General features: G+C 48.4%; 1 protein-coding gene across 2 annotated transcripts; it reads left to right on the top strand.

Moving 5' to 3' along the window:
• Window positions 1–304: 304 nt before the first annotated feature.
• Window positions 305–1400, top strand: LOC120670920. 2 transcript variants are annotated; one of them, XM_039951119.1, is made up of 2 exons: window positions 325–585; window positions 616–1400. In XM_039951119.1, the coding sequence occupies exons 1-2, from the start codon at window positions 475–477 to the stop codon at window positions 865–867; spliced, it is 363 nt and encodes a 120-aa protein (XP_039807053.1). In that variant the 5' UTR covers window positions 325–474; the 3' UTR covers window positions 868–1400. The 2 variants fall into 2 exon arrangements, with proteins under 2 accessions (XP_039807052.1, XP_039807053.1); XM_039951118.1 differs by having other exon boundaries at window positions 305–1400.
• The last annotated feature ends 11385 nt before the right edge of the window (window positions 1401–12785 follow it).

Here is a 12785-nt window from a genome sequence, read left to right on the forward strand (position 1 = left end):
CCAAACGGCCGACCGGCCAGCCGACGATGGGAAAAGCGAGCGTGTGGTGCCCGGCCGCCCTGCGTGCCGTGCCGTGCCGTGCCGTGCCGCCCGCCGGCCAGCCCCGCACGCACGCACCCAACCCAGCACAGCAGGCACCCATCCAGCCAGCCCCCGACCCCTCCATGTGCACGACGCACCACGCTGCATGCTCTGCCCCCGCTCCCGCTTTCGCCGCGGACCCCACGCGACGCACCGCACGGCGCTGGCTGCTGCTACCTAGTCGGCTCCGCTACAGCACACCAGCACGCGCCCGCGCCCGCGCGCGACGCCACCAACCGGTTCCTCCCGGCCTCCGGGTTATAAAGCGCCCCGCGCCGCCGGGCCTCCCACCTCTTGCTTGCTAGCTCGCCAAAGGCGCCGGCCGTGCCGCGCGGCTGATCGATCTGCTCCTGCCCTCGCTCCTTCCTCGTCGGCCGACCAGCCCAGCCAGTCATGGGCAACTGCCTCAACGCGGCCTCCAAGCAGAGGCGCGGCGGGCTGCTGCCGGAGGAGGAAGAGAGCCTGTCCGAGATGCGGAGGACAAGCCAGCTGCTGCGGGAGGAGGAGGAGGACGACGACGCCTACGAGGCGGAGTACCCGGAGGAGGCCGACGAGGAGGAGGCTGCCCCAGCGGCGGAGGGGCTCAAGGTGAAGGTCGTGCTCACGCGCGCCGAGCTCGAGTGGCTCATGGCGCAGCTCAAGAGCGGCGACCGCCGCCTCCAGGACGTGCTCCACCACATGCACGCCGCCAAGGCCGCCGCCGACAAGCAGCACCCGGGTGGCGAAGGCTGGCGCCCGCGCCTCGAGAGCATCCTCGAGTGCCAGGAGACGGCCCTGGTTACCTAGCCTGATGAGATCCCGGATCTCCTCAGCTTCTTGTTCTCGTTGCTTGCTTTGCTTGCTTGCTGCCTGTGTGGATCGATCGGTCGGCCATGGATGGAGTCGTCACGGAGAGGAGCGAGGCTTCTTGTGGTTTTTTTTACAAGGGAGTGGCCTTGTTACAGCCCTGCAAAGAAAGGTTGGAAGGATGATGATCCATCGGCCGGCCCGGGTGGACTATACTCTCATCAGTAGACTAGTAGATCTGGTTTCCTCGTGCTGTCCAATTAGGCTCGTCGTCAATCTTGCTTCGCTTTTGCTTTTTGCATCTGCTTTTATATTATCATCTAGCAGCTCTTTTCTTTTGTAAATAGCGGTGAGATCGAATGAGATGGCAGCTAAAGCCCTCTGTCTGCTGTAGTCTATTATTCTTAACCAGGCCCTCGATCTGGCTCTTCTTCTAGCTTTGTAGCCGGTAACTGTGGAGACTTGGGAGTTTTTCACTCAGTTAAATTGGAACCGTGAGTATAACATCCCCAGATGAATTTGGTGTGCTGCAATATACTGTCGTTATAACTGTTCTGCTTTCCTTTTCCTTTTTTTTTTGAAGTTGTGGCCATTGCTGATACGTGTTAAATTCCATTGGCAATTCTTCTCCATTGGCAACTGCAGATTAAGTCAGTTGTGGCCTTTGATCTGCCCCCACTTCGTGTAAGAAAGCTTTGCATTGCAATAGTAGGTCGGTGACTGTAACCTCGATTCCAGTGAATTTCCTCCGACGCCATTCCAGTCCCGAGGATAAGAAGAGAAGGTCAAATTATTGCATCCACAGTATACATGTGACCAAAATCTTAGGCCACAAGAGAATTGTCACCATCTATAGAGTATCTGGGAAAGCTGGATGATATGGGGGGACGTGCGTGCTCCTACTTACGGTCTCACAGGCTCCCAGCAGCCGCTGCGCTTTTTCAACCGCGACGGCGACGTACCCTTCTTCCCCGGCCGGGGTTACTGTCACAGCAGTCTCAGTCGCTACGCCGACATGCGTGCTCTGACTAGTCCGCGACGGCCAGGCCAAGCCAACAACCGAGCAAGCGGCGGCCACGCGCGTCCCCGTCGTCGCCGCCGGCGGTCGTAGCTTAGACTCGATTTCCGACCACGTCCGCGCGGCTGCGCCTCATTCTCTCTTTTTATTCGGCTTCATTCCGGCACCAGCTTTGATCCCACCTAACTGCTGGTATAGTTAGCTCACCCAAACTTACTGCTCTCTACGTCCTCACATTTTAGACACAATTACAGACACAAAAAATTTATGCACAAAATCTATAGGATAAAAACTGTTCGCATAAAATATTTAGCAAAAAAATTCTAGAACATAAACTTTTTTTTGACGAAAATGAAACAAAACATAAACTGAAAGCAAATAAAACTTTGAAGAAAAAGTTAAGAAGAAAAAAAAATTGCATGTAAAAAATCAAAATAAAAATTTCTGGAACAAAATTAAGAGAAACAAATTGGGAAAGGGGTGGAAACAAAATCCTAGAAGAAAAAATGAACTAAAGTTTTGTTTCACATTTTTTACAGAATTACAGAAACAAAAATTTATGTACAAAATATATAGGATAAAAAATGTTTGCATAAAATATTTAGCAAAAATTCTAGAACATAATTTTTTTGATGAAAATGAAACAAAAAAATGTTCAAAACATAAACTCAATGCAAAAAAAAGTTAAGAAGAAAAAACTTTGCAAGCAAAAAATCAGAATAAAAAATTTCTGGAATAAAATTAAGAGAAAAAATGGAAAGGGGGAAACTTAGGAAACAAAATTCTGGAAGAAAAAATGAGTAAAATTTAGAAAAATCGGTTGAGCAAAACTTCTGGATGAAAAAAATGGAGAAAAGAAGTTCTAGAAAAAATATAGAGCTACATACAGCCATAACGGAAATAAGCATAAGAAAAAAAAATGGCAGCACTGAGCTCGATCTGAACGAGCTCGCCGGAGCCCACAGGCGCCCGAAGCTCATTGGAGCCCGCTTCTCCCGTGCTCTCAAGTTGTGCCGGTTCAGTCTGGAAGTGCTCGCAAGTGGCCGCTGCGCTTCCCGGGGGCCGGGGGTAATGCTTGCCGCACCCGTAGCCGTTCCCTGGGAGACGAAGCGCGCAGAGCTCCCCCCGCTCCCTGGTCGGAGACGGCGCTCAACGCCGCCTCCACGACCGGCACCGCGCCGGCCCCCGTGCCCGGTGCCCCCCGTGCTGCACACGCTTTCACTCACGTTAGCATGGCTGTGGATCTATCTGTGTTTTGTTTGGTGGTGTAAAAAATTTCGTGAAACTTTTTCTAAGCTTTAACCACTAAATAAAGTCTAATCACAAAATCATCTCCAGAACCGTGGTACTGTAGCAGTTACTGTACCTAATGAGGTCTTTGACCGTATGATTAGAGAATGATTAGAACATGGTTACTGTAGTATTATTGTTCCTGATCATGGATTAATTAAGCTTATTAGATTCGACGCGCAAATTTACACCTATTTGCGAAAATATTTTGCAAAAAAAATTCGTTTAATATGCTATGCATGTAAGATTCCATCGCGAAAAATATTGCAGTTTTCAAACCAAACACGGCCTGCGACCGATGCTATGCACGTGCGCTCCCAAGGCGCTTTGACCGCTGCGACCGATGCTCGCGGTCGACTGTAAAACCAACTTCGTGAGGATTCTGTGCTCCGTCAAAGTGTTGATGATCCTGCGCAAGTCTGAGAGTCCAAAATTGGGTGCTCCGATCCGTGCGTGCATTCTCTCGGGACAATTCAGGCCGCTGTCATTTTTTGCAAAAAAAAACTCAGGGATTCTGTTCCAGTGTTCGTTATTTTCCTGTAATCCGTACCCGGCTTGAAACAAAGAAAGTATTTTGAAGCAAAGAAAGTCTTTTTGAAACAAAGAAAGTAGTTTGAAAGTATTTTTACTTGTCTTCTATTCTGTGCGTTTGCTTCCGTGCGGGATCGTACTCATCAGTGTATGCGTCTTTGACCAATATTCGTTCTGTGTCAAACTTTTCCAACTCTAGTCATCAATTGTATATAAAGAACTAGATAGCTTGTACAGCCAAACTAAGAATGATCGATGTTTTTAAGTTGTTCGTGAAAATTAATGTCATTCTTACGATTGACGAAAACCAAAGTTTTGAATTATAGACCATGCCGATATCCTACCTCTTACCGTCTTACGCTTGTGATAAGATTGAACAGTTATACGATCTGGAAGGGTTCCTTGAATTGAAGAAGGAAAAGCTGAGGTGTTTGCCACCGGCCGGAGCATTGGCTCTGTTTAGTTCCTAAAAATTTTTGCACAGTATTCATCACATCGAATCTTCGGATGTATGCATGAAACATTAAAGGCAGTTGAAAAAAATAACTAATTACTACACAGTCTAACTGATTAGTACGAGCTGAATTTTTAAGCCTAATTAGTCTATAATTAAACATTATTTATTAAGTAACAATGAAATGTGATACATGACCAAAACCAAACCTTTTCACCAACTAAATACACCCTTAGCTGGAGAAAAAAAAAGACATTGTGTCAGTGTTTGGCTCCTATCGACGACAGCCGGGCGGTGCCAATCCGCAACGACCCAACCATTTCCCGGACGGAGCGCACGTGACGGCGGGCCCGGTCGGCTGCTCGTTCCAACTTCCAAGTGCAACTTCCTCCGACGGCGATGCCTCCGGATGAGTGACCAATGACCAATCCCAATCCATGCGTCCACGGTCCACCACGAAGGCAGAAAGGAGGCGCCTTTTTTATTTTTATATTTTTCGAAAACATTTTTTACAGAAATATTTTTTCAATATCACAATTTACAATTTTGTACCCCTACCGTCCGGCAGCGGGGCGGCAGGGACTTATATGTAAATTAAAAAAAAATTATTTGCACGGAAGCCCTTGGCGGGAGCCTGCCGCCCCCCTGCCGCCAATCCACTGGGCGGCAGGCGGCAGGGGGGCGGCAGGCTCCCCCATCTTGTATAAAAGGGTTTCCCTCCCCCTCCCCTCTCATTTGCTTCCCACGACATCCAGAGAGCGGGAGGGAGAGAGGAGGGATGAGGGAGGGAGTTGTAACGGCGAAGCCCTGCCGGATTTTGGATCCTAACTGTAGGTAATAAATATTTCTCAACTTTCTCGATCTAAATTTATTGTATGTTTAATTCTATAATTAGTATATGCAGCAGTAATGATATTTTAGTGATTTAGGTAATGTTTTTAATATAATTTAGGTAGAATTAAGATTAGTTTTTAGAAAAACCAATTACATTTACCAACAAATTTTGTGGTATTGATTAGTTGTTTAATACGAGAAAAAATTTCGAGAAATAGTCAGAAATTGTAGAAAATATTAGAAAAGTACATGAAACATTCAGATAAATTGTAGAAAATGCAGAAAAATTTAGAAAATGTTAGAAAAATATATTTATAAAAATATATTGTAAAAAATTGTAGGAAATGCACGAAAATGTTAGAAAAGTTTATGAAAATTTAAGATAAATTGTAGAAAAATGCAGAAAAATTGTAAAAAATGCAGAAAATTTATATTTTTTTGTGTTAGGTATGGCCGAAGATACGCCAGCTCTACTTGACGGAGTCATAGACTCGTCGTACCGGTCCTTTCTTGCTGTGGTTCAGCGCGTGAAACTTAACGTGCTGCGTCCACGTCCACCAGCGGAGTTTATTCATGTTGAGCCACGATGGGTGCCCAGGTGATATGTCGTCGGATTATGTTTTTAAAAATATGTTTGTTTCGTATACGTTTCGTACATAATGTACTTACATTTGATCGTTCTATTTTTCAGGTTGAGTGAGGCTGGTCTTCTTACTATAGGTCGTCTTGCTGAGAGTGGTTTAGTACAGCTGGACAGGTCCCTACTGACGGCTCTAGTTGATAGATGGAGGCCTGAGACAAACACCTTCCACCTCCCTTGTGGGGAGATGACACCGACCCTACAGGACGTTGCGATGCTGCTGGGTCTTCCTATCAGTGGGGATGCCGTAGGGCCTCGTGTCGTCCCGCCTACGTGGTTGGACGTTCTAGAAGAGCGTTTTGCAAATATTGACATCGCGATTGATGTAGAAGAGCACCCAAAAGCAACAGGTCCTGCCAAGGCATGGATCCTCCAGTTCCAGATACATACCTTGTTTTGTTACGATTAATGTTAGAGTTATGCTTTTGACTAGTGCAGTTATGGTTTTATTTTATAATTGATCTCGTACTCATAAATGTTCATCTTTTCTGTGCAGCCCGACAATTTGGCTCATGATGCTGATGATGATAGCGTCACTCGATCCCTTGAGGCATACCTGTTGTGGTTGTTTGGATACATAATGTTCAACAACTCACACGAGGCCTATGTGGATAGGGTGCTTGTGACTTACGCACTGGAGATCGCAGAGACAGCTATGGAGGAAATGCCTCAATACAGTTGGGGTGCAGCGGTACTTGCAGCCACGTACCGTGGCCTCTGCAAGGCATCGGTGCAAAATAAGCACAATGCAATTCTTACAGGATGTCCAATTCTGCTACATCTTTGGTCGTACGAGAGGATAGCAATTGGTCGCCCGTTTGTTGACCACTCACTGTATGAGCTGGATATGTACGGTGACACCGAGGACGATAGGCCCACCATGGGGACTCTCTGGTACGCTCGTCAGGTACGGAAATAACTGCTACTCGTACTATTCTGTTGGCAATTCTGTTGCTTTGTTTTACCCTCTTTGTATTTCTTATTTGTACATATTATTATTAATTTTGTGCAGAAGAGGTGGGCCCACGTACAGTCTCGTCGGGCCTATCCTGATTTTGTGGCTTAGTTTGATCGGTTGACACCTGAAGACGTCGTGTGGGAGCCCTACTCCGACTTGGCTATAAACACTCGTGCACCGATCGGGATATCTTCGGTTTGCTTTCAGGACCAGGCCTTATGGATGACAACTACAGCGTTGGTGTACGACGTTTACATTGAGGCTCACTGCCCGGACAGAGTCAGGAGACAGTTCGGTCAAAGGCAGTTGTATCCTGTGCCGTCAGCATTGGATCGGGTCGAACGCCATGACCACAGGTAACAATTCATATACTATTTCAGTGACTATGCATTGTATAGTTAACTAATCATATTTGACTAAATTGGTTTCAATATTTAGTTTATCGAGGACTGGGCAGCACTTCTCCAACATGTGGGTGACAAGGGTGCAGCCTTGGGTCGATGGCTGGGACCAGGCAGAGGAGAACGTGGCGCTTGCGACCCCTGCACATACGGAGGCTTCGTACAGGGCATACCTGAGCTGGTACCAGCCTCAGACTCGTTGCCGCTTGATATATGCTGACATGCAACCACAGCCGTATGTTGTGACAGCACAGGATGGGTACGCACGACATAGGGATGAAGCATTAGCTGGGACGGTGAGTCAAAGTTATCATCGCTTTTCAAATACTTTGGATTATAGTGTTAATGTCTTTTTTTCTTGCTTGCAGTTTGAAATGTGCAGGTTGATGGACTTAGATGCCAGGGCAAATTTGATGAGGATTCGAGGGGGATCTATGATGGATAGGAATGAGCAAGAGTCGGCCTGGACCCGAGTTTCACAAAGAGCCCATTCCATGCTTGAAGCCTTTGGTAGCCGGACATCGTACGATGACTCATACGGTTCGTCTCAAGCCTCGATCTCGTTTCCTTGTGGTCCCACACAGCAGCAGTCTTCCCAAGCACCTTATTGGTCTCAGCAACATTATCCAAGTACGTGAGGATACTTACTAACTTCCTACTTTGAAGCCAATAATTAATTATCAGTCCATACAGGTGATGCACACCCACCTTACCAACCTCACGGAGGGACTCAGTTTAGTACCATGGCACCAGCTGCAGGGATGTCATTTCAACCAACACAGGCACCACCACGACCTTTCAGTAGACATATAGTCAATATCTTAATTTCAATTAATTGTGGTATGAAGTCTAATTCCTTTTGTATTTACATATAGGATCACAACAGTTATATGATGCTGGACCTTCTTCGTATTACCCTACGGCGACAGCAGAAGGAACGCAAGGTAAATATCTAATCTGTAGCCCGAATTTATCATGTGCTTCTTATCTCTATGAATATTTTAAATAATTTGAACGGTTTACAGGATCGCACCACCAGCTTCCTGATATGGGTCATTCCTCGTATCCACCACCACCAGGTACGTATGATGAATATATACCAAAATATATGACTTATAAGACGATGATTAAGATATCTTAATTGCTACTGTATAGGGCCCACACAGGATACCTTTGAGGCGAACTTCGAAGATTGGAGTCGGTTATTTTCTACACCTAACCCGCAGGCCGATACTACCTTCCAGACACCTGTGCCCACCGGATGTCCAGGTAGAGACATAGGGCCTCCAGAGCGACACACCTACTCTACAGACCACGTCCACGCTCAGCGTAAAAGAGGTCGACATGGCCGGGGTGGCCGGGGTGGTTAGGATGTGCTTCTAGCTGTTTCTGTATTTTTGTTATGGACATGTCATCATGTTATACTTATTTCATTCTCATACATCACCTATTTCGTTCTCATTTGCGTATGTGTGTGAATTGCTAGCTTATACTTTTCATATTCATGTTCTTTACTAATGGTTTTTATTTGTATCCATATCTAAAACACATCTAATAGCCACACATCTAATGGCCACAGCAATTTGTCCACAGTAGGGAGCCTGCCGCCCCCCTGCCGGGCGGCAGGCCCCCTGCCACCCAGTGGATTGGCGGCAGGGGGCCTGCCGCCCGACAGGGGGGCGGCAGGCTCCCGCCAAGGGCTTCCGCGCAAATAATTTTTTTTAATTTATATATAAGTCCCTGCCGCCCCGTTGCTGGGCGGCAGGCCCCCTGCCGCCCCCCTGCCGGGCGGTAGGGGTACAAAGCTGTAAATTATGATATTGAAAATATATTTCTGTAAAAAATATTTTCAAAAAATATAAAAATAAAAAACACGGCAGAAAGGAGGAGCCGACTGACACATCCATGGGCCATGGCCATCTCCCTTTCCTGCCCATGTGCCCTGTCACTCCTACCGCCTGCTGCGTACCCTACATACAGAAGAGGTGGTAAGGTATCCTAACCCTTGTAATCACTTGACAATCTAAATTAATTCTTAACTTTCTTAATTTAAAATTATATAAGATAGAATCCGACTTTTTTAGAATCCAGCTCTTAGATTATGTAAGCCAAATTTCATGACCCTTTACCACCTCTACCGACACATGTCTCCTATTCCATTCGAACCTAGCTTGTGGCTGTCATCAGGGTTGCCTACCTGCCAGCTGCATACCTCTGTTGCGGAAACTAATTCACGCCTCATCAGTCATCAATAGCATGAATTTTCGTATCTGAACTACCAATCGAATCCATGCCTCATTCAGATCGACCCAAAGAAAAGAGTTTGGGAGTCGTTTGGCACAGCTTCACCTAAAACAGCTTCACTGGTAAAGCTAAAGCCGGTTAAGTGAAAAAACTGACTTCACCGGATTTCTAGTTCATTTTATCACGGGCTTATAAAAAGCTTCATGTACTGATAGACGCATACTGCACCGATCTGAAGCCAAAATAAACCATGCCTAAACAGATGACACATTCTGTACCGATCTGAAGAATCCATCGTCCGATTGCATCACAGCCGCACGAATTGAAGCCCATGGCACGCCCTCCAAACAGGCCATCAATGCCTCGCGCACCGGCGTCCATCCGTGATGTGCGCGTGTTCTCCGTTCCGGACGCGACGCAGCCCGGCCGGTTGCTTGCGGAGCACGGGTCGCCGTCCAGCCAGCCGGGACGAGGCGGCGGCTCGTTCGTCTTTTGCGTCCAGGGGTAGGGTCACCCTACTAGGGTGTGGAGCCGCGCACCGAGATCCGGCGGGATAGCGTAGGGACGGCTCTTTTTATGCGCTCGCGGAGATGGAGTGACGATGAGAGTCTGCGCGCGCAATCAGCTAGCGGCTCCCGGTTGTTTGGTTGAATAGGATCATTGGCATGGGCACGAGCGATTGTATTTTTTTAAGGAGAAGTTCAGTTTATACATTAGAATTATCGTAAAAGTCTGATTTTCAACTTTAAAATGCAAATAGGATAAAATAGATCATCCAACTACCGAAATCGGACAAATTTGGCTCTTTTGGTGGTTTTGAAGGTAATTTTTCATTTTATAAGAATTAAAATTATTCAAATTTTAAACTAAAAAATCATAATTAACATATTTTAAATAAAAAAATGGGTATCATTTTTTTAAAATTGTAACCTATCTATTGGCAACGTACTTGTTATTTACTCGAACCCATTTTTTTATGTTCATAGTACTTGGTTGCTTGTAGTTATGCTTATTATTTTTGAATAAATAAGATTCAAATAGAGCAATAATATGTAGATTACATTTTTTAAAAAAATTTGAAACTAGTTTCATATTTTCTATTTTAAAATAAATTAGTTTTGATTTTATAGATCTCCTTAGAATTTTCTAATTTTTCTTAAAAATACAAAACCACCTTATGGGCCAAATTTGTCCGGTTTCAAAAGTTTAATGGCCTATTTTATCCGATTTTGTAGTTTAAGATTGAAAATCAGACTTTTGCGATAATTCAAGGGTGTAAACATAACTGTTCTTCTTTTTTTTTAATTGGCTTCTAATATGTCGGTGTCCCGACCCGGGGGGTCCGGATCCCGACTAGTAAATGCTGCGTGTTGTCTCGTCCCAGATGATGATGCAAGAGCCAACACAGTAACGCACGGTTTATCCTGGTTCCGGCCGCGGGGCCGTACGCCCAGCAAAGGGGGTGTGCGAGGGCACTATATTATCTTGCACCCGGAGGGCTTGTAGTAGGGGTTACAAGCCAGGTGAGAGAGGGATGAAAGCTCCCAAGTCTCTGCTAGAAGTGGAGTCGATTGGGGTGAGTGCTCAGTAATCCCTGAACGTCCTCTTGGAGGAGAGAAGCCAGAGAGCGAGTGAACGGTCCTAGATCAGAGAGATCAGCCAGCCCCGCTAAAGGAAGCCCACCTCCTCCTTTTATAGTTATAAGAAGGGGCGGTGTACACGAGTGGGGCATGGAAGTCGTCGTTTTCCCTTGAATCGCGGGGGTACAGTGGTCGGATACTGTAGGAAGTACACTGTGGGAAGGCGGCGCGCGTCGCAGTCATCCTAGATATCGTCCTTGGTCCTGTGGAGATTGCGGCGGTCGTCTTGCCGGCCTCTGCAGGCGGCGTAGTTATTGCCGGTGCATGGTATTTGGCGCGGTGGCATTTGGTGGGCCCTACGGATCAGGTCCCTGTAGGTGCCCGTGGTAGTGGTAGCGCGCGACGGCCCCGAACCCCCTGGTCGGAGTGCGGGTGTGTACGCCAGAAGGTCCGGAGGACACGTGGAGGACCCGGACCCCTAAAGGGGGGAGGTCCGGGACTCCGTCCGTGTGATCTAAGTGCCCCTCCTGGTCGGGCACGTGACGTCGCCGGACCCTTCCCCTAGTGGGAGACGGGTCCGGATGGTCGGCGGGAGCAGTACCGAGCCTGCCTTGTCCGCGTCGCAGGTCCCGAGGCGCTCCTACAGCGTCCGGGATGGCGGAAAGGTGACCAGAGTCAGGGAATGGGACCCCGGTCACATCTACTGTGGGAGTGGAGGCCTGCAATCGCCCGTCCTTTGAGCCTTGGTGGAGTGGCTGGCTTTTAATGCCTTCGTACGGCAAGCGGTTGGGCGGCGGGGCCGTTTGTCCCTTGTGCCGAGAGGTGGCCTCGAGCGAGGTGGATATGAGTCACCTGCTCGAGGGTAGATCCGCTACCCACGAGCGAGGTGGAGATTGCCCACCTGCTCGAGGGTAGATCCGCTACCCTCGAGCGAGGCGGAGATTGCCCACCTGCTCGAGGGTAGATCCGCTACCCTCGAGCGAGGCGGAGATTGCCCACCTGCTCGAGGGTAGATCCGCTACCCTCGAGCGAAGCGGAGATTGCCCAGCGGGCCTGAGGGACCCTCGAGCGAGGCGGAGGTCGTTCCGCGGGTTCGAGGGGGATGCGAATGGGCCGCATGCTGGGCTTCTTTGAGTCCTTCCCTTTCCTCTAAATAAGAAGTAGGCCGTGGGCCTTCGTGGGCTTAGCCATCTTGTCAGGTGCTTGTGTTTTTAAAAGCGGTCTTAGTGCCCAATTAGAGTGTCCCTAATTGTGGTACCCGACAGTAGCCCCCGAGGCTTTGGTCGAGTCATGGGATTCGGCCAAAGAGTGATTTCGGCGATTTCTCCGTTTTGATGGGATTTAGTTGATGTCGTACACCCCCCTGACACGCCTGAGCGCCAGCCCGGCGGATGTGACAATACGTCGGTCGGGGCAGTACGCCCGTGGGGGAGTACTTCGTGGCGCGCGCCTCTTTGTTTGTTTGTTTGTAGGATAAGACGTGTCCGTGCGCTGAGGGGGGCCAGGGCGACGGTGGCGCCTGCTGCTTGGCAGCTGGTGCTTTCATCGCGCTGTCCCGTACGTAGGGCCTTGGCCCCAGCGTCCCTGGTTGCTTTGCGGCGCGCCGTTCGAGGGCAACCGGCCAGAGCCGATGCTGCACCGCTTAGCGTCCAGGGGCTCAGCTCCGCTTTATTTCGTTCGGTCGTGTCTCGGCGCGGTGACCAAGGACACCCTTTGCTCGTGGAGCGCCGCGTCGTCACGGGCGACACAAGCCTCCGCTTTCCGACAAGCTTGAAGCTTTGTGTCCGGCGTCGCTATAAATAGGGGTCGTGGGATTCCCTTTCCTCTCCAACCTCCCAGCTCTTTCTTCCAGCATTGCCCGACTCTTGTAATGTTTCCTTTGCCTTTTCGTGACCGGCCCCCAGATGGGGTGGCCTGGCTTTTTTAGGCTTTTGGCGCTAGAAGAATGCTTGCGAGCGGTAGGGGAAG

This window comes from Panicum virgatum, chromosome 4N (genome assembly GCF_016808335.1).
Source record: "Panicum virgatum strain AP13 chromosome 4N, P.virgatum_v5, whole genome shotgun sequence".
Lineage (NCBI taxonomy): Eukaryota > Viridiplantae > Streptophyta > Magnoliopsida > Poales > Poaceae > Panicum > Panicum virgatum.